The 27166-nt window shown below is 43.7% G+C and overlaps 1 protein-coding gene across 4 annotated transcripts; it reads right to left on the bottom strand.

Moving 5' to 3' along the window:
- Positions 1 to 5664: 5664 nt before the first annotated feature.
- Positions 5665 to 25901, bottom strand: gask1a (golgi associated kinase 1A). Of its 4 annotated transcripts, none has more exons than XM_023806148.2 (6): positions 25768 to 25899; positions 18084 to 18224; positions 12025 to 13350; positions 8084 to 8206; positions 7027 to 7130; positions 5665 to 6872 (listed from the first exon to the last, which is right to left on the bottom strand). In XM_023806148.2, the coding sequence occupies exons 2-6, from the start codon at positions 18087 to 18089 to the stop codon at positions 6668 to 6670; spliced, it is 1764 nt and encodes a 587-aa protein (XP_023661916.1). In that variant the 5' UTR covers positions 18090 to 18224; positions 25768 to 25899; the 3' UTR covers positions 5665 to 6667. The 4 variants fall into 4 exon arrangements, with proteins under 4 accessions (XP_023661916.1, XP_023661917.1, XP_023661918.1 ...); XM_023806149.2 differs by having other exon boundaries at positions 18084 to 18182; positions 25768 to 25850; XM_023806150.2 differs by lacking the exon at positions 18084 to 18224 and having other exon boundaries at positions 25768 to 25901.
- Between the last annotated feature and the right edge of the window lie 1265 nt (positions 25902 to 27166).

Genomic DNA, 27166 nt, shown 5'->3' with positions numbered 1-27166 from the left:
AAAAATGCGGCTTATGCCTGGAAACACTAAATTGCATGTAGTGTTGACCTTGACCTGCGTACATTCATTTTTCCACGAGCATTTACTTACTCTGGGTCCCAGTGAGCATCCAGTCAACAGCCCAGAGCCCTGATTGACGTGCAGACCAATAACAATGCGTAACATCCAGAGTATATGGAAGCTCAGCACGCATACAGCCAGCCCAGGGATCGACACTCCAAGAGGCTCATTAACTCTCTGTATTACTAAAGGTCTTTATTTTAAAGGTGACTAATTTCTTTAGCATTCTTGTAATAAATCCTATTGCCAAAAGAGAGAACAGTTTAATGCTTTAATGAGCCCTGTTGGTGCGAAACCTATACTGGAATTCTGTGAATAATACTGCACTAGGGTATACACCAGTTATGTCATGTTAAGATGTAACGGGCGTTTTTTTCCTGTTTATATAAGAACCCCACTCCCTTCTTTCCGGGATTAAAAATGAATGCTGTTTGAACCAATGATTGTGTTTTTGTATTCATTACATTGTGGGGACTAGATTTCCCCATAATGTGATGATAACCATTTTATTATGTGGGAGCATTTTTTCGGTCCCCACACAGATAACCTCAATTTTATAAAAATCTGTGACTGCAATCAAAAAAACTAAAAATGCCAATGGTCTTGTATTTTGTTTGGTATCATTACTAGTCTGCCTGAAGGGTAGAAGCTAAAACCCTAGATTCCTTCAAATCTGACCATGACAAGATCCTGCCAATTAAATAATTAGTTTATTTCCCTCCAGGCAAGCGTAATAGGCTTAATGGCCTGCTCTTGTTTGTGTCTTTATGTTGTTTTATTACTTATGGTTAAGGTTAGGGCTGGGTAGGGCTTAAGATTGTCACAGTTGGGATTAGGTAGTAATGTAGAGTCCCCACAAAGATATAATTATAAATCTGTGTGTGTGTGTGTGTGTGCGTGTGTGTGTGTGTGTAGAGTGGCATCCCATCCTTGTGCACTACGCTGCCTGGGATGGACTCTCCATAACCCTAAATAGGGTAAATGCTTAGAAGATGGATGGATGTTTGGACCAGCATGGATTTATAAACAAACAAAATGAGACAGAACTCAGCAATGGACGAGTGTGGCTGTGCTCAGAGGAATTACATGTGACAGCCCGTCTGTCAGCAGATACAGCCACACGGAGATCAAGTGAGTCGCTGTCTCTGAGGCATCGTTACTAGTAATTATCCTGTAAGTGCTTATCCTGAGTCTTTTCTGAAAGTAACACATTCAGCATTAAGGTTGTGCAGCTTAACGATTTTCCCATGAATTTATTTTATTTTTGGGTTTAAATTAGGTTTACAAACTTTTTGCTAAGGCACATGACCGAATGTAATCTTTGTGTTTTTATGGCCCATAAAACCACAACAACATTCATGTACGCGTTGGAATACTTCCTTAGTGACTGTATGCATGCGTGTTTACCAGACTCTCCATTTTGCCCTGGGAGCCAGTACAGTGTTATCCATATTCTGCAGGGTGCTATCACATCGACAGCCTTTCTCTACAATTTAACACAACATTTTTAGAGAGAGGAAACGTCAAAGTAGGAGGAAGGCATTCATTATGGATGATTAAAGACTCAAGAACTGCCACATTGCATGCACAGCATTTTGCTACCTCCCTGCAAGACCTCGAAACGTGTAAGATGACTGTGATCCTGTAAATCTCTGTGGCATCCAGTAGGACAGACTAACCAACCAAGATCATGGCTCTTGGGTCCAAAACAAATTCTTGAATACAGATACCATGCATCCTAATTATAGCTTATTATTTTGCTGCAATATAAGCATTTTGTAAAAGTTTCCTTTGGAACCAAAATAAAGATCATCACCAAAATGAGCTTTTCTTTCTCCAGGAAGAACAGACTCAAACTAAAGCAGTTTCCATATTTAGAAGATGCCAAGAAAATGATTCATGCATGACAACAACAAGCATGAACCACAGAGAATGACACAGTCTGGCTCCAGTTAATGAACATTTATTGAAGGAAAGTGTTCAGAGATCATAAAAACACTGTCAAAATGTAAAAAAGATCCTGTAAGCCTTCCTGACGTTTTAGCCACATGAAAAACTGCAGATTGCGTTTTCTTATGTGCGACTGTGTAAACACACAAAATTCGGCTAAAGCTGCTGTCTTCAGCCCGTCTTTCTCCGGGAATTGGTGCGGTGACCATGATTTCAAGGCTGAAGAATGTAGGACGTACCGAGCTGGCCAAAAGAGTGGTTGTTTTTTGGCTCCTTTGCTCCTGGTGTTAAGAAGCTCTGCTGGTTCTAGCTCAGCTCGCCTTGTAGCAGCCAAAATGCACAGCTGTACGATATCAGTGGCCGCAGCACATATTGGCCATAAACACAGAAATGGAGATGAGTCTCATTTACACAGGTTTCTCTCATGGGATGCTGTGCCAAGCATCAGACAGCATGCGGTCCCATCACACATCTCAAAAAAATCAACATTTGTTTCGTAAAAAGATGCTTCAGGTATTTCTGACACATCAGGTATTTCTGGTTCACCAAACTCAATATCTCCAGGGCTGAAAAGACAGCGTAAAAAAAAATCAAATTGTATCTGATGAAGATCCAGCACTGGATCAAAATGTTACGTATGCGGTGCATTTCCTGGAGGAGTGTAGTAGACAAGCTTCCTCACCTGTACCCTGTGATAGCAGAGTGAGTGAGAGAGTGAGCCTTCCTATCGCTCACTATTCCATCATCAAAGCCTGCTGCTCCTCTCTGCATTTACAGACTGGCTTTGCAATAATATTTTCACAGTTTGCTAGAAATTATCATTCCTCAAGTGTAGAAGTAAAAAAAAACAATTTAGGTCCTGCTACTACGGCAACAATCCCATTTAGTTCCTGTTACTATGGTGACAATCCCATTTAGTTCATGTTACTATGATAGCAATACCATTTAGGCCCTGTAACTATGAAAGCAATCCTACTTAGACCCTATAATAGCAAACCAATTTAGGTCCTGTTACTACGATAACAGTCCCATTTAGTTCCTGTTACTATGGTGACAACTCCATTTAGTTCCTGTTACTGTGATAGCAATACCATTTAGTTCCTGTTACTATGATAACAATCACGTTTATGTCCTGTTACTATCCTGCCACAATCCTACCGGAGAAGAAAAAAACACATCCACACAAGAAACCATGGTCCACGATATGTGACCTTAAACAGGTGCTGCCAAGAAATAACTTTCCACAAGTGCCCATATTTCCCTCTCATGCTATCATTTTGAGTAATAGTTGAGTTTAAGGGTTAGGGTTGGTCCATCCTGCCGCAGTAGCTGGTCCCTGTCAAGCCAGAACTGCACATACACCGTCACGTAGACAATAAAAGGGCACACTTAAAAATAACTCCGCTGTAGATGTTTACGTTGGCAAGCTGGGCACGAAGATCACGCAACAACGAAAATAGGTGAGAAGTGAAAACGGAGGTGGCTAGCAGGGGCATGCTGAGCCCTGACGGAAGCGTTTTAGAATAGAACAGTCGCACTTGATTCATCCCTGCAGGGAAATTGGCTCGTTTTCACATCGAACAGGGACGCGCTGTCTATAAGCGGCGCAGACAGACATGTAGGTGAGAGCAAGCAAGGGGTCAGAGCAGATGGTCTGAAAAATCCCAAAAATCATATAATCATTCTTTTTAAAGCCACAGCCTTCCAGAAAAGGGCAGGTATACCTAAGAAGCTGAGCCACATCCTGCCCCCAAACAGATATTGCTCTGAAAAATTGAGATATAACTTGGATTTTTTAGTACTGCTCAGGAAACTCAAGAAAGGGAAGGAAAATGGGTGCATATTTGCCTCTGTGTCAGAGATCTCAGGGTGAATAAGTGATCTGATATCATTGGTGCTTTCAAGAAGGACCCACTGTATCTTAAAACAAAGATGTGTTAATTACACTGTAATTTGACTCCTCCTCCTATGGACGAATTATTAGCAGGTAACGCTAACTGAAGGCCTAGCAGGAACCTTGTGGCTCATCTGTCCTGGACAAGCCTTCCACAGTCCAGTGACCGCTTCTGTCGCAAGCCAGGCATGTGATTGGCCAATTGACACTTCCCGCTGTTACCAAGAGACCCGTATGCTGCAGTCGTTTACATCTCAGCAAGATTTCAGCACCCTGTCGAGAAGAGGTCTCACACTTACGCCATGTCCATTACAGAGCAACACTCTCCCTTTAATTAGTGTCAACATGCACATCTGACATGGCCAGCCAGCATATCCCGTTAGAGCAGAACTTTAGGTACTCAAATTAAAGATACCCACATATGAAGAGCAAATGGCCAAAACTCTCTCAGTACACGGGATATATTTCCAAGAAAATTTCTGTGGTCTCTGAGTTTTAGAAATTTAAGGATCACATGAGTGAGTTTTGGTTCCCGATACCATAACACATGAAGTGGAAGCCTGGTTTTAGGTCATCGGCGGTAAAACATCACCCCAGAAACCACAAAGAATAGACTTTTGGAGTTTTGGAAAAAATTTATGTAAATTTATTTATTCACCAAAAGGTTTGGTCACACTAGCACAAAAAAAAGCCTCTCATTCAGTTTCATTCGAGCAGCAAGCAGAAAAAGCACTTCTAGTACGTAAATGCTTCTGCTCCAAAGTTTTTAAATAATAAACGCATTTGTGCTGTTATGCCTAGACATTTCCAGTACATTTAACCCTTTATACCGCTAAAGCATATTAGCATACCAGCTATGTCAATGCCTGTTTATAATATGTCACCAGCAAGCATGCTTCTTATGTAACTTGCTATATGAGGGGGATACAATTCTTTGATTGAAAACCACACTAAAACTACTGAGTTTACATGCCCATTTTCACTCTACTCTGCGAAGACACTGGATATTTTTCACTCTAGTGTGACTGTACTTTAAGATTAAATAATGTATTTTATACCTTTATAGTTCATACACCTACTAATACTCCATATGTATCAAATTTCCAATGTATTGTATATGTTTACAGTTTATATGTTTTCAATGAGGGTACCCTATTCTAATGTCTAATAGGTCTTTTGCCTCATTAAACAAAACCTGCCTATTATAATGACATGGATGGAATGGGTTTTCTAGCAAAACAAAAAATTAAGGCACATACATGCCTTACCGATTCAAAATCAGAAATATAAAATCAAATATTAAAAACTGGGCATATATAAAAATAAAACAATTGTGTTTCTCCTTGACATCCAAAATGGGTGAAAATAAACGAGAAACTACATTTTCTCATATTATTCATAGAGACCCCGTGACCTTGAACAGGATAAGCAGTTTCAGAAAATGGATGGATGGATGGATATTCATAGAGATTTTACTGTGTGCTGACATTACTGTAAAGTGAGTTGTCTATGTAATTTTCCATAGGACAGTGTTGTTTTTAATGAAACAGAAATGTTTTAATGTTAAAACAGGGCATTTTCCTGTGACATAAGCTCTTAAATGTCATATCAGTTCTGCTAGTTATTTTATCGAATAAGTATCCCATAAATGACATAAAGCATCATTACAGAATAACTTCATGCTCATTTTGCTGATATAACTGCAGTTTTTTCCATCATCTTCAAGGCCAATGATATAACAGACATGAATGAACCTCGAATGAATGAAAGATGTTTTTAATAAAATAACCTGATCTCCTCATGATCCCATCGCTTGGATACAGTCATAGTTCATAGAAATACATTAGAAATTGACAGTACTGAGAGTTCCTTACAAATACAGGTCAGCTTTAAATTAAAGCCCCATATTCTTTATGTACATGTGGTATATACATATATATTCTACATTAAACAAATATACACAATATAATTCAAACTTACCATTTGGTAAAGCACTATTAAAAGGACATTAACTGCATTACAAGATATAAATCTTGTAGATAAAGAACTTCAAACATCAGTTGTGTGTAAGTACAGATTTTTTTCCCAGCATATTGGCATGTTTGGCTTCTTTTATGAAAACGATAAAGACTATTGACATTTAAGTGAGAATGAGCCAGAAAAATGAAGATTCCTGAGGTTTTCAAATCGGATCTGAAACATGCTAAGACATAACAGATTTAAGAGAGACAAGAGCTAAAGAGTGATAAAGAGAGATAAAAAGTACTGAATAACTAAACGGATAGATCACACAGATAAAACAAACTTAAGACATGCTAAGTGTTATCCAATGGGAGTTTAAAGTGCTCTTGCTTTATTTAAACACCCAGCACTCATGACCAAATCGACTGATATAAACCAACGTCTCAAGGGGGCGCTGACGAGCTACTGCACCTACGAATCTCCACCCTCAACAGTGGGTGTGGTGACCAATGGCATCCGCTGGCCAATTACAGGGGGACATGCACCATAACCCCCCCCACCCCTGAGATGCCCCCCCAAGTCCATCCAGACAGCACATCTTTGATCTGGAGAGAAGTCCTCATGGACGAGGGGGGAACCCCCAAGTTTCCACAGACGTATCTACATCGTCTGGGTCATAGATACTCATCAGGCGAAGTTCTGGGATGGAAAATTCTGTGGAATCCGATCAGGAGCTGAGAGCTCAGGCCTTTACCTGTCAGCGGCCTCACTCCCACCCCCCCTCCTGCCCCCCCGCACGGCTCACAGGTCCCGGTTCAGCCTCAGCCGCCGCTCTTCAATGTGCCGCAGGAGTACCCTACCACGTTCCTCCACCGTGCGGACCAGCGCCCTCAGGCCATGCAGGCCTCCCTGGCTATCCCAGAATTCCTGGTCCACGTGAAGCGAGCGCAGAAGCATGGACTCCAGGCAGCCCGACTGGAGCACGGACACCGCCCTCTCGGGGAACCTGAAAGGCAAACATGGCAGCTCTTACACTTGGGGAGGGAATCTTACGCTAAAGTCAAATGTAACCATATAGCACAGGCAAGGCAATAATAGACAAAGCATATATCATATGAACACATAATTGCAATCATAACAGCAAGGTGTAATTTACTCACTCATCGATGCCTTCCACCAGGAGGAAGTTGAGGTTGTCACGTGACTGAAAAGGTCGCCCCGCGTTATCGATGAACACCAGCTTTGACGGGTCAGCCTTCCTCACCTGGGGACGGAGGGAGCCCCATGTGAGACTGACACATACTGCACATCCATCCTTTCCATACTGTACTTAATGAGCTGGCTGGTTTTGCTGCTCTCATCACAAAGCGTTAGTGTGCCAGCTTTCTGTCATGACTAAACTCCAAGTATATGTGTTTATACACACATATATTAATAGTCGATACTCATCGTTTGTTTATCTGCATATATGACAGCGTGTAACATTCCTCTTCTAGCTTAATGTCTCACATATTAAAGTGCCTCATTTCTGCTAACACGCTGATGTTCGGCCCACGCTGGACGCCGTCTCTGCTGGACAGGCTGGACTGCTCCCCACGGCCGGTGCTGCGATGGCAACCACACAGACCCGACCCGACTGCCTTATTTTTCTGCCCTGTCCACCCAGCGGCAGGGATTTAAGGAGGATTTCACAGCTGACTCCAGTCTCTCCACGTTTTCACGTTTGCCAGGCGGACGCCCTCTAAGGAGCATCTGATCGAATTATTGTCAAAGGACGGGCAGCCAGAAGAGCTGTGGCTGAAGATGTCTGGAGCCAAGGAGTCACTTAAACAGGGTCCAGACACCGAAGTGCTTCCAGAACAGTCTGTGGGGGTGCAGGAGCCAGGATTCCTCCCTCTTTTGAATCTACATCCTGCTGCTAATTTGTCTTGTTTACCCCTGAAGGAATTTTCCATCAAAACCAGCTGCTCCAGCAATGTCTTGTTTTAACAGATTATTTAACATTATTATGTAACCTAATCACCACAATCATCCAGAATGACTTAGATTTTTGCCTGTTTTTTTTGCAGCTGAATATTTTTAGAGGAACTCAGGTTAACCACCTTCCTCATGGATCCAACAGAATCCTCATTCCAGGACCTGATCTTATAGCCTAAAGGTTAACTAGTCTGAGCACCTCATTCATTTATTTGCTACAGGGACGTCATGAATGTCTACCAGGATGTGCACCAGCAGCAGGTTCTTGGGGTTCCCACACTTGGCATGTAGCCGGTTGTCCACACAGGGCTCGGAGGGATCTGGCTCGAACCCGCAGCAGTAGCGATCAAGCCGGTCACTGACCTTGGGTGGGAGGGAAGGCACAAGGTGATCACAGCGTGTTACTGAGCCGACCATAGCGAGAGGGAGGAAGGTCTCCACCGAACACCGAGACGGACAAAAGAACAGGAGCATGAAAGCAGGAGTTATGGGCCACCATTAGCACAATGGAGCCATCAGCTAACATGCTGATGGTGCCGATCCTGGTGAGGAGCTCAACAGCGACGGCCACCGGGGACCAGATAAGGTCACTCGTCTGCCCTCACAATATCTTGGAAAGTCCTGGTCTCTAATGTGAGAACCAGCAAAGGGCTGCCAAGGTCTGACTAGACACAACAGCCTGCCAAAAGAGAGGATCCGCAGAGTATAGTGTCTATACATCTAGATCTTTATATACACCTACAGTATATACATCCATCAATCGTCCAACAGCTTTTGCAGGACAGGCTTGTGGGTGAATATTATACAGTGGTACCTCGGTTCTCGAATTTAATCCGTTCCGGACTCCAGATCGAATCCTAAAAAGTTCGAGTTCTGATCGAATTTTTCCCATAAGAAATAATGGAAAACCAATTAATTGGTTCCCGGCCCCCCAAAATGACACCTAGATATGTTTTTTTTTTTTAGCATTTAAACACAAAATGAACAGGATAAAACAAGAAGAGCATTTTTCTGTCTGAAGAAGGCATTCAAGGAAGAATTGAATTGTAGTATGACTCATTTCCTGGCGCGTACAATTTATATTAGGTCAGCGTTCACGGTTCGACTTCTGATATTCAGATCGAGTTCTAGGTCAAACTGGTTTGTTCGACTTTCAAGAAAATCGAGTTCTAGTCAGTTCGAGAACCAAGGTACCACTGTATACACACACACACACACACACACACACCAATATAAAATCAGGGTAGAAGGATATATTCATGATGGCTTTTTCCATACACTGACTATTATGAAGACTTTAGCTACTTGCTGTGATACACTGATAACACGCCAGAGAGGGAAAACAACAAAATGTTCTTTCCCAATACCGAGAAGTTATGAGGCACAGCGGGTTACCCGTTCTGACTCTCGTTGGGCTGTTAAAACACGATCTGCCCCGGACAGCCCCGAATATGCCCCCCCCCCCCAAACCCCCGCATGGGGTCACAGAGCAGCCAGGTGGAGTCAGAGAGCCTGAGACGGAGAATGGCAAAGTTATAATGTGTGACCATCTAACGAGGAGGAACTGTAACAAAACGACAGGCTGACACGTCATCCAGGAGCGAATCGGTGCTAATTAGCGTCTGACTGAGTAGCAACTCCACCACGCATACGGAAGCCAGGCGGCCGCCTCCATAGAGGGAGAAACTCACTGCCGTGCGAACACTCAGCTGCCGCTCGCCCTACACACGCCGCTTTCATTACGTCCTAATCCCCATTGCCTTTCATTTACATTCAAGTCGATGGTAATGGGGAGAAATCCAGCCAGGCAGGCAGTTCTGGCTCATTTCCATGTTCCACAATGACAAACCCTCAAATAGACACAGCAATTACACTTACCCAGGAATTAATTAATTATCTATCTATCTATCTATCTATCTATCTATCTATCTATCTTCAACTTGCAGGAAACGCTTTAGAGAGTACCTCAGATCCAAAGCAAGCCTGTGAGACTTCTACGGCTCCAACACGCACGGGACCTATAGGTCATTAGAGATCCACGGCGGGGGTATTTGTTCTGTCGTCCCTTTAACATCTGAGTTTTATGGCAGGCGGGACCGCGAGAGGTGTTAAATAATCAGATAGGGACAGGCCTTCTGAGCATAAGTCAGCGATTCTGAAGCATCGATCGATAGCTATTAGCTACTGGCCATTTTACACTCATCGATCTGCTCGAGAGGCCTCTCATATTCCACTAACATCCACAGGGACACCCCCTGCCTTTTGGGATATCTTCGTGTTGGGCTTCGAGGCCCAGTTACACCATGAATCGGCATGGCCAGATATGGAGAATGACTTTCTTTAGCTAAAACCCACAGTAAAGTGCATTCTGCCGTAGGCTGACCTGACCAAGAATACAATAGTTTTCTCAGATTTTTGGGTATGAAACAAACACGAGGATTTCTGAGTTCTTGCCGAGTAAAAAAAAAAAACAAACATTTTATTCTGTAAATAATGCAAACCCAATAGACCCACCAAAGGGTGATGGGTGGCAGTGGGAGCTGTCTCTGCTGCCCCCACCAACCCATCCCCGCAGAACCTGTCACTTTAACCTCCATCTAGCTGCCTGTCGCCACGTCACCATGGTAACCAGTGGCCAGAGGTGGGGTGGGCAACTGATGTCCTCACCCCCATTTTTTAAGGTGCTTAAAATACAATACTTGAAATGCACCCGGCGCCCAGATAGGGAGACACCACGGGCCACACGGATGCTCAGGGGACCGATTACTTGTGGACATCGTTACGAAGGAATGATGTCTCCTGTTAAAATCTGAACAGAAAGCAGTTTGCCTGCTGGCCAGGAACCAGTGCATGTTTCATATCCAAACAAGGCATAATTGTGTGCAAATTTCAACGTCTGCTAATAAGAGAGGTAAAAGACTGCATCAGTATCGCCAGATCCAGCACCCAAGCAGGCCGGCTCCTCGCCAGAGAGCGTTTGCCCACATTCATAAGTATTTTCACACGTCAGGCATCTGCTTTATTTATGGACCAGAAACAGCACACTAGGCTAAGATGGGCTACGCTAGATAGCCTTTCTAGTATTTCAGCCAACGGCACCTTCAACGAGAAAAATCAGTTTGTTTTTCACGGTGCAGTATTTAGAGAAGCTATAAACGCAGCCGGGCCCTGGTGTATATGGGCTGGCTCTAAGCCAGTCCACAAAAAGCTAAAAAAAAAAATGTTTCATTTTCTAATTAATTCACTATCACCAGCATCTCATGAATAAAACTCCCTTTCGGGGGTGAATATCTGCAGCAGCTTGAAGAACATTTAATTGGATTTTTAACTGAAATGATCAGCCACATCACTCCAGCTGGAAATAAGATAATTGCTTACGAAGCCGTGCGTTTAATAAGGTGGCTGCTGACCTGACCTACCCATACCTGTGATTCCACCCATTATGAGTTACCTATTATCAATTATGTTGACAGTTTCTGAAAGGAGGTCTCGCCCTTTATTCAGAATATCACAGACATTCTGCTGCATTCTTTTGATGTAATTGTCTCATCCGGCAATTGAAGTGAAAATGGGTTCACTGCAAATGGCCTCGCTTCTAACAAAATAAAGAAATGCACTTCTGAGAAGTTTGGGTTCTCTCGTGGGATGAGTCACAGTCATTAAGTAAAAACGGCATCGATGAGGCTTTAGCCAAATTAGCACATTCTTGTCCCGGTGAGTCACTGTTTAAGTCCCTCGATTCCCGGACGGTGGTCAGGTGACTCACGCTCTGTTTCCACGTAAATTTCTGATAGAACCAAACTACATAATTAGACTCACGGCTAACAGGTGACAAAGTTTGCCAAATGTTGAACCAGGGGAGGGATGTTTTCTTGGAGTAGGGTTGGTGGCCTCACCTGGGATGTCACGTTTGGGGTTCCACGTCTAAAATGTACTTGCACACAACAGAACAGAGAGTTTGCATCCATGTTTATGGTTTTGCCCCCATAGTCAGAAAAATGTGGAACTAGTGCCTCTACGCTGCAGATATTCTCAGTGCATTTCATGAGTTGAATTACCATCCCATTTAGGTTGTCCCCTGTCTCATACCCTTTATGTTCTCGCAAAGGCTTTATTTGAATAGTACTGGATAAGGGGTTATGGGAGAATGGTACCTGACACAGTATTAGAAATGTATTTACCTGAAGAAGGAAGTCAAACAATGCCAGCCTTCCCCATTCTGAATGGTGAACACCAATGCAGGGTGGGGAATTCTCAGACACTCCCTTATTGTTGCATTTGGCCTTCAGAAGAGCCTGGTACTGCAGCCAGGTAAGAGGGAAGGAGTTTTGGTCGTTGTCATCATCGGGCAGGTGCTGGATGCCCGGAGCCCACCACACCACAGGCCTGGCAGAGCCGCTGGTGTACCTGTAGGGCAGTAGGTTACTGTGGAATTTCCGGGACACCACGGGCAAACTCCGGTTCAAGCCTAGAACCCTGTCCAGATGGAAGGCAAAGACCTCAAACCAGTCATCGGAGCGCTTGATCAAGGCACAGAGGCCTTGTTCACAGCGGCTCGCATGGTCGCTGGCTGGGATCGCTGGACCTCCCGTACCCAGCCCAACTTGAAGCACCTGTCCATGGGCTGGAACCCGGGCTTTGCTGATCACCTCACCCCAAGAAAGCAGTTCCATTTTCTGGATGTCATCCTCACTGAACCACTGTAGATGCTCCGCCCTAGATCTTATTCCACGGTTCCAACTTTCCAAGAAATCATCCTGAGTCACCTTGGTGCACCAGACGGCCTCCTTCTTCTTGACTCCCTGCTGGGCTACGTCTCCTTTCCCACTGATGGTGTTCGATTGGCGTGTTTGTGCTCTGAGGTCTCTGGGGACTCGCGTTCTCATAGGCTGTTGCTGGATAGTAGCTTGACCACCGAGAGTGTCAACCCTATGACACTTTGGAGCACAAGTGATTTGAAACTGATGCTGGTCCTCAAAGGACCTTTTTGTCATCCGAGGCTTGATCATGCCTTGTAAGCCTTGTTGGGGAGGGAGTAGCTGGTTTGAGATCAAAGCTCTGCTGTTGTTATTTTGCGTGATGCCTGGTATACCTCGCTTCTCAGTCGATAATTGCTGAGGTTGTTGTTCCTGCCTGCTGCCTGAGGACTTGCCTCTGGCTTCCCTCTTAGCCAGAGCAGCGGTGTCCTCGCTCACATGACGCTTCCTGACAGCTTGATGTACCACGTGCTCACTTGCCTGCCTTTGAGCAAGGTCAATGCTGACTTTCTGCCCGTGTTCCCCAAGCTTTGCCGGTGGGTCCTGCCTTGGCTGCTCCGCATGGCTCAGAGTGAGAGGCCGGCCCCTGGCCTGAGTCGTCCCATGAAGGCCGTGCCAAGATAGCACCTTGCGACCCTCTAAAGGGAGAGAAGGCAGTGTGTTGATCGTCATCGCAAACAAGATGAAGAGAAGGAGCAGGATGAGGCTGATCCACCTCCTGAAATACTTCTTTAACCACAGTCTCAGGGCCTGGAAAGGAAACAGGGAAAGGATGAGAAGTGAGGTCAGGATCTTTCTCCATGTGTGAGGATAAGACATCTGAAAAAAAAACTTAACCATCAGAGAATGTTATATAAAGAGTCGAAACTCAATTCCTGTCCTAGTGAATGGATAACATCTGCCTTCAACGTCTTGGAAACATTCTGTGTAGGTCCTATCTTTAGGCATCTTCTGAATGGTTCTGTTGGAAGATTAGCAAATTTGCAATTCAATGTTGGTGTGTCCTACAACCATTAGGTCTATTTTCTGCTAAGGATCAGCAAGGTGCAGAGCCCGTCTCTCTGCAGGGTGGCCCAGATATGTGCTACTCATTTCTGGTCTGTATGAAATAGAGAAAAAGTAAATGCAGGGTCTCGATGAATAACTCATGGGAGCATGACCCATGACCAAGTCCATGGGAAGAAAGGGGATTCCAAAATGCCTCAAGCACTACTGCTGTACATTCAGAGGCCGAGTAGAAAATTTCAGTTGTAGATTAACAGAAAGTTACGTTTCTGCCAGTGTGGGCGTTTACATCCATAGGAAGACCTTCAAAGTGTGTTGGATAGCGACTTGCCACTCAGGTATTCTTAACTGCCGTTAATTTACAGTCTTCTGGAAAAGAGGGCCATGACGTATTAGTAGGTATGTTGTCACTCCCACTTTGATTTCCTCATCTACTTGGCTCTTTTTATACTTTGTAGGCTTCCTAGGATTTCTGCCCTGCGGTAGTAGCAATACATCCTGTACGTTTGCAGGAAATTACAAGGGCGGGTACCCACAGCACATTTTCATCAGAGCAGCACTTTTTAATGTCCCCATTCTTCTCAAAAAAATATCTCCAGGAGCTGTTTTACAGTCAGACCATATATTTTCTTCCACACAAATCCTCATGAAATTTCATGACCTTAATCGCTCAGCCCGATCCTTTATTTTTCATCTGAATGCACTTTTAGTGAACATCCTTGGCTGAGGGGATCCTTCCGTTTCTAAAGAAGTGTTCTAGCAACTTCTGTGTTCATGCCTGAACAGGTCCATGTTCGCCTATGTTCTTACCCTTCATTAACTGCTGCATGCCTTCACTTTCCAAACATGAAAGCTCTACTTCAAGCTGCGTTTAGATTTACACCACTTGACACAACACTCCTCCCTCTGCTCAGGCTAAATTGAAAACAGATTCACATGTGTTTGTTGTAATCCTGATCCTCATCAAACCAGCAGAAGTAATCCATTTGCCTTGCCAAGGATGCATTTACATCCCCTTTAAAGTGTTTTTTTTTAGTAAAATTAGCTATACTAAAGTGATGTTCCTTCAAGATAACCTGTTTTAACACATAAATTCACAAGTGCTCTCATAAATGTTACAGAAATACAACATTATTCCAGTGGGTCTCACAAGGTGATTCACAAATCTAGCTGGCAAGCCAAAGTCCCCTGTAATGCCATTTTCCACATCAATAAAATGACAAACGATGTGTCAGTGGGATGAAATCACAAATCTTAGAATACATGTAATAACATGAGAATCAATTTCATTTAAATAAAAATGATTTAGGGAGATTTACCACTGACTCAAATTCACATAGGCAGTGAATCACAACATGAGAAAAATTTGATGGAATACAATGTTAATGGTGACCTTCCTATTAAATCATGTCCTTGTTCAATATCAAAAATATCAAATGCTACTCACAACGATGCTTGAATATAAAACAGTATTAGAGTAAAGGAAAATGTATTTCCCGGCAGCCCATAATAATGTATTTAAAAACTTTTTTGTGTGGCTCTATGGTACAAATGAAACTGCATACTGCCCTTTTCATTAGAGTCTGACTGCAGGAGAATAGCAGCATCCAGCATCTTAACCTCGTCAGGCTTCCGACTGTTACTGCCAGATTTTACTTTATGCTTCAAACAAAAACTACATTCGACTAGCAGAAGATTAGCTTTCAGTCCAGTTTCCTTTAAAGCAACCTGCAGATTTTTCTTCAATGCATCACTAACAACAATATAGTTAAATTGTATTTTTGTGCAAGGAACATCTTTATGCGATAAAAAATATGTTCAAAAATGAAAGGTAAAGTTTTTAATCATTTCCAAAAGTGTTTTGTCACTTTTGGAGTCTTTCACAGCTTAACTGAGGGTTGTGGCTTTATCTGAAATATGTTGAAATATATTTCCCGCTTAATGGAAATTGATGAAATCATTGTTCTCTCGCCATCTGCTTCTCCGCTGGCTGCACTTTACATCCACGACACAATGATAATCAAATCAAATCAAATCAAATAGCCTTTTATGGTCAGTTCACTATATGTCCATAACATACAAGGGAATCGAGATGCTGTTTCTCTCTCATCTTCGTAGTACAATATAAGATATAAAAGTATAAACATATAAAATATAAGATAAATACCAATAGTACTAAAAATACTGTAGTAAACCTCTGTACAATATGTAACGGTCAGTAGTCCAAAAACAGCAAAAGAGCAGTAAAATTGATGTAAAGTGAGGAGGTGCATTTTTAGAGCAGCTTTTGAGACTTGCAAAAAGCCAGTTAGCAGCAGATGTCATATTGAGTCTTTATATGGTAGCAGCTACGGTAGGGTACTTGGAAGGTAGTGACTCTCTTGTTACGTGTGTGTGTGTGTGTGTGTGATTGTGGCATCCAGGGAGGACTTCATTTGAAAACATCCTGTTTGCAGTTTCGAAGGTCCTTTGCAGGAAAAAGCCGTCCTCTGTGGGCTCGGAGGTGCCAGCGGGGTATAATGGGCGTCATGCTGAGGGCTGGGGGGCTGTTTCCTGACGTAAGGGGCAGTTTGAGGCTGTTTCCTGGCGTAAGGGGCAGCTCGAGGCTGTTTCCTGGCATAAGGGGGAGCTCGAGGCTGTTTCCTGGCGTAAGGGGCAGTTCGAGGCTGTTTCCTGGCGTAAGGTGCAGTTCGAGGCTGTTTCCTGGCGTAAGGGGCAGCTCGAGGCTGTTTCCTGGCGTAAGGGGCAGCTCGAGGCTGTTTCCTGGCGTAAGGGGCAGCTCGAGGCTGTTTCCTGGCGTAAGGGGCAGCTCGAGGCTGTTTCCTGGCGTAAGGTGCAGTTCGAGGCTGTTTCCTGGCGTAAGGGGCAGCTCGAGGCTGTTTCCTGACGTAAGGGGCAGCTTGAGGCTGTTTCCTGGCGTAAGGGGCAGCTCGAGGCTGTTTCCTGCCGTAAGGGGCAGTTCGAGGCTGTTTCCTGACGTAAGGGGCAGCTCGAGGCTGTTTCCTGGCGTAAGGTGCAGTTCGAGGCTGTTTCCTGGCGTAAGGGGCAGCTCGAGGCTGTTTCCTGACGTAAGGGGCAGCTCGAGGCTGTTTCCTGGCGTAAGGTGCAGTTCGAGGCTGTTTCCTGGCGTAAGGGGCAGCTCGAGGCTGTTTCCTGACGTAAGGGGCAGCTCGAGGCTGTTTCCTGGCGTAAGGGGCAGCTCGAGGCTGTTTCCTGCCGTAAGGGGCAGTTCGAGGCTGTTTCCTGGCATAAGGGGCAGCTCGAGGCTGTTTCCTGACGTAAGGGGCAGCTCGAGGCTGTTTCCTGGCATAAGGGGCAGCTCGAGGCTGTTTCCTGCCGTAAGGGGCAGTTCGAGGCTGTTTCCTGGCATAAGGGGCAGCTCGAGGCTGTTTCCTGACGTAAGGGGCAGCTCGAGGCTGTTTCTTGGCGTAAGGGGCAGCTCGAGGCTGTTTCCTGGCGTAAGGGGCAGCTCGAGGCTGTTTCCTGCCGTAAGGGGCAGTTCGAGGCTGTTTCCTGGCATAAGGGGCAGCTCGAGGCTGTTTCCTGACGTAAGGGGCAGTTCGAGGCTGTTTCCTGGCGTAAGGGGCAGCTCGAGGCTTCGCCTGCCATGGACTCACTCTGACACAGCACTGCCGCCCCCAGCCGTGCTGGACTTTCACGCTTAATCAACTCTTTTTCAGGCAAATTCTGCCCGTACTGCTGAGCCACTAAAGCTGTTTTCATTGTAAAAAAGAAAAAGTCACTTATAAGAAATTAATGGATAAAGACTCAATAACCGTTTCCATTTTTTGAGGCTATTTCTACCTTTATTCATGTCATAAATGTTTTCCAGGTGTCCGTCTGTCTGGAGGGGTTTGTGTATTGGGAGCCTGTTTGCTTTTTTAACCGGAAAGGTTTCCACTGTGTTTCTGAGCAATTAACTGGGAAATGACACAGTTCTAGAAAAAAACCCAAAGAGCAATAAAAGACATGCTAAAAGTTCAGATTAAGATAATGCAAAGTGAAACCGGGCCGTACTGGGATGCTGTGAAACAGCGGCTCAGGCTGAGCTAAACGCTCATTACACCTATAAATATACATTCATTTTCCCCGAAGCATTTACACAATATGGGGTCACAGACTGCCTGGGGCCTATCCCAGCATGCACTGGGTGCAAGGCAGGCTGGACCACACACACACACACACACACACGCATAACCACACACACACACAGGCACGCACACATACACTCAAATGAAGATTTAGAGTCACTAACCCACCTAAGCCGCATGTCCTTGGATTGTGGTAAGAAGCCAACAGTATGTGTAGAAAATCCACAGAAACATGTAAACTTCTCACAGAGATGGTCTGGACAGGAACCCACAAACCCAGGGGTGTGAGGACACAAGAGCTCTGGCAAGCATGACGTAGCACTGATACTCTACTATGTACAGCAAGCAGAGCAGTGGGAGGCTGCCGGCTGCCTGATTGGCACTAACCTGCATTTCCAGACAAGGGGAGCACACGCAGAAAGCAGCCGATCAGCATCAGGCCCGGCGAGGATGAATCCACCCAACGGGCCAGTAGTGCTTCAATGGCTGGAGACACAAAGGAGCCACTTGAATGTGTCTCCTGCTCCGCTGAAGTGTATTTGTATGGATCCCAAAAGAGCACAGTGTTAGTATGATTGGGTGATTATTCTGTGGCCATGCTTTTCTGGATTATTATTATTATGATTAGACAGCTGCCACAGGCTGAGGGCAGCATCATGATTATGGTGTCTGAAAAGCCAAATGTGTCACATCTCCCCTCGCCATGACAACCGCCTGTCGCAGAACCTACCACCCCCCCGTTCGGCTGAATGCTCTACTCCGTCACTCTCCTACCTTTACCCCCTCCCCCCCCCACCCACCCGCATTTCTGCTCAAGCAGTGATTAAAAAATAAAAGGAATCGGGAGATATTACTGAGACGTGCTCTCTGGGACTTCAAGTATCAGTAGGTTCTATCAGTGCGGCCGCTTTAATAGAGTGTTTTTATGTATGGATAGCAGGCGTTAGGCTAATCCGCCACGTCTGAGGCATTAAACACACGCCCAGGAGGCTGACACGTCCCGGCTGCTCGGAGAACGGTGTGTGCGTCACCTCTGAGGGGTGATGGCTCTGAAAACGAGCCCCCAACCCACTGGAGACGGAAAAGAATTCACATCCAGGGTATGGCAGACAGGCTGACAGAATGGGACAGCATTCAGTCGCCATTACAAATAAACACTACAAATTAATAAGGTTTAGTTCCTGGGATACATTTTTCAAGCAGGAGTGCCAGAGAGATCAATGCTGTAATGAATCATCGGGAAATAATAACAATCATCTGTGGCCAGAATGCAGAGTTGCTAGCATGTACTTGCAAACACCAGACGAAAACGTTTCGGTTGAACCTCTTTTGAGTTCTGCACTGGCGGCAGACCCCAGACGACACTAAAAGATGCGTTGATGCTCGTTTAAGGAGTTGGTGGGAATCGTGAGATGCTGTCACCCGGAGGAGGTGACACGAGGAGACAGGACATGCTGTGCCTATGTGACACAGATGAGCTGTGTTCTTATTTAGAACGAAAACCACACTCACCAGGGCGTGTCTCACATGTTAATGCACAGAGGTGCAGCAGGCGATCATTTCAATTACATACATGACAACGTATATTTGGGGAGAAAAATCATATCTATAATTATGTATGTCAATATTCCAGTCTATAGACGATAGCTGAGTCTGTGCGTGCATGGCCAGCAATCTTCAATCAATAATTAATTAAACATATAATGAAAAAAAACATATGTATAGAACAAACATTAGTAACAATTTTTATATAACAATAATTGCAAACATTTGAAAACAATGGGGCTGTAGCTTTGGATACCTGACAAGAAAAAATTTGGCCAAACATGAATATTTTAACTGAGTTTGACAGTTTTATTAATTGGTTGGCTTAGATGTTGTATGATTGCTGACATAAAAACTTTTTAAAAGATGCAGCATTTATATAAGTAGAGGTCTTGTACATCCAAGTGTCTTAATAACAAATATATGAGGCTAGTCAATATTCATAGAGGCCATCATTATTAAATGTTATATTAAGGTTATAGACTTAATGGATCTAGCATTAATTACGATGTAATGGATTCCTTGCGGCAACATTAACGCTAATTGAGTTACCTTCTGAACTAATGCTGAATGTAATATGTCCCTGTTTAGTCGCAGAATGATTTCTATTCCTGAAGGATCAACACATTAAATCCACCCACTGTTTGCTGCAGGAAGGCAAATGCACGATTATTGGCTCTGTGATTACAGGCAGGGGATACTAGGACATATAAGAACATAAGAACATAAGAAATTTACAAACAAATTTATCTCCATATATGAAGGATGACTACCTGAACAAATTCAGAAAGTACTGATTCACTACCCATCCGGGCATTATATGCAGTGAGTAGCGAGTCACTGCCTGTTTGCACATTATATACAGTGAGTGATGAGTGACTGCCTGTTTGCATGTGCACATTATGTAGTGACTAGTGAGTCACTGCCTGTTTGCATGTGCTCATTATGCAGTAAGTAGTGATCCACTGCTTGTTTGCACATTATATGCAGTCAATAGTGAGTCACTGCTTGTTTGCACATTATATGCAGTGAGTAGTAAGTCACTGTCTGTGTAAGGAACTGGATCAAGGTCCATGTGCAGGATCCATGTTCATTAAATATTATTACCAAACCATCCACAATCGAAAACCATAACGACAGGCAAGGGTCAATACCAGAATCGAGATGAACCCAAATCCAAACTGCTGGACAAAGACAAAGGAAGGCACTCATAATATCTCACAATTGGACACTGAACAGAGACAATAGTTACGATATAAGAAATAGTTTTATTAGGTGTGATTAATTAACCAGCTCTATGGACTGGATTCTGGATCTAGAGGCTGGTTAGTTGGCAGACATGACAGCATTTTTTGCATTTAATGCAGTGAGTAGTGAATGAATATTCATGTGCACATTATATGCAGTGATTAGTGAGTCAATACTCATGTGCACATTATAAGGAGTGAGTAGTCAGTCAATATTCATGTGCACATTATACATGGTGAGTCATTACTCATTTGCACATTAAATATTTGGATTTTGTGTGCTTTGCTGCTGTTTACGCTGAGTCTTATGCCTCTGGGTACTGCATATGTTTGTTTTTCTGCTGCTCTAACTTCTTGTAATTTACTCTGGGATGAATGAAGTTTCTTTCCATCTATCCATCTATCTTATCTGTCTTTAATCAGAGATCTTTAAAACTCATTAATGAAGCTAAAGATAACTGGAGCCATCAAGCGTACAGGAGGATGTTAGCATTTTCAAATCAATATGTCTTTCTTGTCTATAAGTGGTTTTGACATCAAGCTTGTGAAGACTGCTGGTTGTCATGGAGATAATAAGAGTTTCAGGGTTCAATTACATTTAGTGGATAATCTATAGCAAACAAACCCCCAAATCACGCAATCAACAAAACTTCCTTGAAATCTCTTGAATGTTCCCAGCATCAGATCTCAAATAAGAGGGGATTAAAACTCCACCAGTCACTTCATCCATTTGTTCTGAAAGATGATAGCATGCATTTCAAGAGAGCAAAACAGCAACAACATCAACACCAGAGGCACAGATTCTCTGTCACGTTCACTGCAAATCAAAATCTGTACCTCTTTCAAAATGTCACAGAAGGGAACTGTTGGTACACAGGGCCTCAGGGCAACACCCCAGAAGGGAACAGAGATGCTGACATTAAATCACACAAGAACGGCGTGGAGCAAAGCTGCTCCACAAATAACTAGTCAACTTGCACTGGTCCGAAACAGCCTCCAGTTACTAAAAAGTGGGTTCCCTACATCTTTAATAAGGCACTCCTTATTCATGTCAAAGACCCACAGAGACACAAATATGCAGGCGTGTATGCAGTTAGACAGACAGACAGAGACAGATAGACAGAGACAGAAAGACAAATAGACAGAGACTGAGAGACCGATAGACAGACAGACAGACAAAGAGGCTGGCAGACAGAAAGACAGATAGATATTCAGGAAGGCAGACAGACAGAGACAGACAGACAGAAACAGATGGACAGACATAGACGGACAGACATAGACAGAAAGACAGAGATAGACAAAGATAGACAGACAGACATAAACAGACAGGGATAGACAGAAAGACAGAGATAGACAAAGATAGACAGACATAGATAGTCAGGCAGGCAGGCTGACAGACAGCCAGACAGATAGACAGACTCAGAATTCACAATCAGATAAGCAGGAAAGATGGAGCTTCACCTTTCCAAGTGAAGTGAATTCAAGTCAAAATTCAAGAGGCCTTTTTAGTCAAACATTAAACGTTAAGCACAGAACCATCCAAACGTCATATTTCAGTCTTCAAAGTCTTTCCAATCAATATGGAATGTAGCCCACGCACCCGTATCTTATACTGAAACTGAAGGCATCGGCATGGCTGTCAGCCCAACAGGATTTTTAAGATTCAGCCTAATGTCAGATGCTATATGCTAAATATGAAGATTTTGGCTACATATTAGGTTACTCATTGACTGTCTGTCATTAAATACAAACCTATTCTAAGTCTTCCCCACTCTGTGTTGTGTGTACAGTAAATGCTATTTTAAACATTGTCACAGCATGACAGTCTATTTCTTTAAAAAAAGAATCAATAAACTCGAGTGAATCTAAAGCTTATAGTTCAATGCAGCATTCCATGTAAATGTCACATTTTAAAGGAACAAGATGATAATATTAATATATGCTGCACTAATCCACTAAGTAACACTGTATCATTTATATACCTCCAGGTACTAAAAAAGGTGGATGAGTCTCATGCTTCAATCTCCATAGGTCAAGGCCTTTTTTGTTTTATCCATGTAAATGTCAAGATATTGAAACTGGTAAAAATAACACATGTTAAACATGTGTTGCTCCTTATTCCCTGTTTGTTCTGTTTTCCTTGTTTTAGAGTCCCTTGGTGTTTGGACCCTCTGTATCTGTTAATTAACCTCATCTGTCCCTTGTTGCCCCTAGTTCATAATAGCCTTTGGTATCAGTGTATTTAAGTTCCTGGCTTTGTTCTGTTCCTCAGGGGGTCATTGTGGCTGTTGCTCTGTGTAGCTGTGAGATTATTTGTTGGCGTTATGATAGTTATCCCATGTAACTATTGTAGTTTCCCTATTTTCCTCCCTGTCTTTGGTATTGTTGTTCCTGGTGTTGCTCCCTGTCTTTGCTATTGTTGTTCCCGTTGTTGCTCTCTACCATAGTTTCTATTTTACCAGTTTTGTTTTGACGCTCGTGGTCTCTCATGTTCCGTTTCATCAGTAAAACCTTTTTGTTGAGAGCCACTATGTTGATTGTTCTTCCTTTCTTATGCCCCACCATAACAGCAGATGAGTTAATTAAGTAAAATGCATGATAATGATAACTGGCCAGGCCTCAAAAATGAGACCATGTCATTTAAAGAAAATGTCATTTAAAAAGCAAGCAAGAGAACCTACGAATGGCAATAAAGTTCAGAAAAAATTTAACCCCAATTACTTTGCAGAACTGAAAAGATGGAACATTTTTTCTTGATTTATTCAGGTCGTTCAAAATTTCCATAACGTGCAAACATATCTAGCAGAAATAATTAGCAAATTTCCAAGGATTTACTCTAGCAAGGTATGTTTGTGAATTATAGTTATAGCAATCATAATTAATTATAGTACACCTAAGCATGGCCTCAGCATTTCTGCTTATAGGTCATTATTGTAGAGTCCCCCCCCCCCACCAGTAACCCCCAGCTCTTCTTCACAGCTCAGCACATGATCCGCCAAACATGAGCAAACACTGGCAGAGAAAGAGCCAGTTTCTCTGACGTCTTCCAGGCTTGCTGGCTACAGCAGGAACATTGCCTGCAGTGTAATGTAAAGGGCAGTTACTGAGCAGTGGACACAGTTCTCTGCCGTGTAAGACCTAAACTACTGTGCTGGCCAGATTTTGCAGGCAGGGTGTCTTTGACTGGAAAAACATAAAACCAGTAAACAAAGTGATAGTGGTTAACTTGACAGAATAAGGAATACAAGTTGATGTTAGCGGATTTTGGATATTTTTGCAGAAAATAAACTGGCAGGCACTGAAATTAAAACCGAGATGAAGTATAAAGACACCCTGTCACCCCTTGCCACACAAATGCTGAAAGGAGAGATATAATGTACCCGTTAGCATCCACTCACTGGCTTGTTATGGGGGGTGGGGGGTAAGAAAACATGTTCTATACACAGTATCAACATGCTAGGCTACCTTACAGGGACACAGCACGCCACTGACATCGTCAGGAACATGATCGAGATCTGGGAAGGTTGGGGGGGGGGGAAAGCAGAGGGAATTGCAGAGCAGGCAGACCTCACAAGAGGGCTGCTGTGGCCAGGCCAGTAAGACCCCTGATTGAAAAAACAGATCCTTACGCATGAAAAACACCTTTAAAATCTCATATGGCAGCTTCCAGTCCAACGCAAACACGTGCGGCAATAAGCAAACAGGCTGAAGTTGGAGGTAAATATTTTATACCAGCTTAAATGATGTAGACCGTGGGAAAGGGTGGGAAGCTGAGGATTCGGGGTTTGCATTTTTTTTTCCTTGCGCTACCTTGGCCAGCCTAAGTCAACACCGCACCCTCTACATAAATCTCATTCTTAGTCTTGAGGTGTCAGCATGCCTGCTGCAAAGCCAAAGTGACCCGGGCGCTTCCAAAAGCCCGAGCGCCGTTAACCCTTTTCAAAGCCGCCGCGGCACCACGAGTCATCCGCCCTAACACGCGTGACGTTCAGCCATCTGAAATTTCAGACGTCGTCCAGCAGGAACTCGGGCTCGCCGGGAGCCCCGGGCGGTAACACGACACCGGCGTCCCCAGCTGCGCCCCCGCTGCTTGACCAGCGCTCACTGGCCCCATTGGTGAGTCCGTGAAGGTCAACCTTAGAATATGCAACCGTATAATATGCAGACTTTTAAAAAATCCCTGTATATCCACAGAAACTTGCGGTGAACATTATAATATAGGATAATATGCACACTTACCGATGGAAGAAATACACCGTCACTAAAGCCGTTTTGGCTTATATGCTATAGTGTTGTCAGTTGTGTTTCAGTATTTCTTTCACATGAAATACGACGCATACTTTGTTCATCTAAATCATCCTTTCATGAATTGTTGTCAGTTTTGTTCTTCATCTAGATTCGCATCTTAATCAGCATGCCTTTAAAATAATTCTCCGCGACGATTAAATAAATAAATAAATAAAGCATTTAAATAAAATTGCGCTCCTTGTTTAAGTTGTGAACTTTTGATAATTCGTCTTTATTGTATTTTGAATTTTTGACAAACACAAAACCTACAGTAAGGTTTGTTGAAGGGGGCTTGAGAATCCAAAAACTATGCGCCTATACCATATTTATAATATAGCACTAAGGGGGTTATTTAACAAAACAGAACACATGGGAGAAGTATCAGTTTTTTTTGTTCTTTGTCTTTCGTTACCGAGGGCGTGGTGTTAGGTAGTGCTCCGGTGTTTTTCCCTTCTTAAGCACAATTATGTAAGTTGATCCGTCTTAACTGAGCAACATTTCTTAGAGCGGCCCTTACCCAAAATAAGGTCGTGTGTCTTTAACAATCAGAAAACGCAGGAATTAATCCCCGGGACTGAGTGCATTCCTGCCCGTATGCATACTGAGAGCATACGGAGAGATCCCGGGGTACCGTGAAGCACCTTCGGGAGAAGAACTTTCAATGACATTAAATTACTTTTTAAAAGAACGTGCACGCATTGCATCGATGTATCTCCTCTTTATGCAGACAGTTATGATGATCGCCATCTGCCACGTAATGCATACAGGTATGCAGCAACGTTCCTGTGTGCACTGATCGGGGAACTTACTGCCAACTTAAGGAGCAACAAAGGACACATTCTCAAGCATATTATTCATTAAATAAAGTTTAACCACAAACACAGCACACGGCAGGTCATGCCTTGTGCCCTGCGTGCCACCTCCGCTACCTTGCCCGCCGAGTTTCCGCTTCTAGAGAAACTTACTCGGCCCCAAGTGGAAGCCACACTCACCATTGTGTCGCTTTTGATGCCGCAGGTAGCTGAGCGAAGCCCCTTCGTGCTTCATGTGGACCCTGCAGTAAGCGATCATCTGGGATCAGCTGCGTGTATCAGCGATCAACCGCGTGCAGCGGAGCCGCATCTGGCCGGCGCGCGCCCCATTCCAGCTGTGCACGGTCCGGGACCAGACGCCTCTCACAAGACATCCCTCTGGACCGGCCCATTCACTTGATATGCCAGTTATTCTGAACACACTCCGTCACAGCTACAATCACTATCCATATTTACTTAATAATAAGTTAAGTGCATCTCCTTTTTTATATTAAGTAGGACGGAATGCATAATAGATGTGGATGCATTAGCTATGTTAAAGCAACCAAGGCAGAACAAAGGTAAACACCGCCGAACTATTCCCCTGCATACTTCAGACAAGACGTCGGCACTTAGAAAAAAGTAGATTCCACGAGGCCCATTCCACTGGAAAGACTCGCTTCACAATAAAAGCCCCTCCCCTTTTGCGAGTAGGCTAAACAGAAGGCAATATGGATTTTTTCCGAATGAACTGCGGTGATGTGTTTAATTATATACTTCGTATCACATTTCTTAAAATCACGAGGTATGCTTGAAATAAGATGTGGAATGATTTAATATAAACGTTTTGGGTGGTGGGCTTGTACATTAAAATCTGCTACTGCGGCCAAAGCGACTTAATGCAAGATATAAAGCCAGATCTTGGAAATAAACAAATTAATAGTATAATAGGTACAATTAACTGACTGGGGGGGGGGGGGGGGGATAGAAAACACAAAAATTTGTATTGTAATCCTGCTATAATAAATATATGGACCAGACTGGGACATGCCCTGTATTGGAATCAATCCATCCATCCATCTTCCAAACACTCAGGGTCATGGTGGTGGGGCAACTGTATAGGAGAAAAAGGATTGGGAACGCCTGAACAGGTGCACCCTGAACAGGATACCAAACCATTAGAGGGCATACACACACACACACACACACACACACACTAGGGAAACTTCAAGATGCCATTTGACTGCAGGTGGACACCTGTATGACACGGGGAGAACATGCAAACTCTATACATACATGCCCTGTCGCGTTTCATAAATTCCCCTATTGTACTGAAAAATATCTTTCGGTTCTAATCCACTTAAAACAGTCATATGCCAAAGACAGAGCTCTGTATTTAGTTTCACCTGCCCAATACACGAGGAATCTTATTTTAGAAGATATGTTTTTAACCTAATAATTAAACACGTTTCTTTTGAAAGAACCTGGCAGTTTCACCTTCTCCTGTCCCAGTAACCCCAGAATCAGCTGGGAGGGTCTGGCTGAGGCCCAGATGGTATCTTCACTGCAGTCATGTTACACACGAAGGGTAGAACATGTG

The sequence above is a fragment of the Paramormyrops kingsleyae genome, chromosome 9 (assembly GCF_048594095.1).
Source record: "Paramormyrops kingsleyae isolate MSU_618 chromosome 9, PKINGS_0.4, whole genome shotgun sequence".
Classification (NCBI taxonomy): Eukaryota; Metazoa; Chordata; class Actinopteri; order Osteoglossiformes; family Mormyridae; genus Paramormyrops; species Paramormyrops kingsleyae.
Note: the sequence above shows the minus strand (reverse complement) of the source record. Positions and strands in the feature narration are given on the sequence as shown.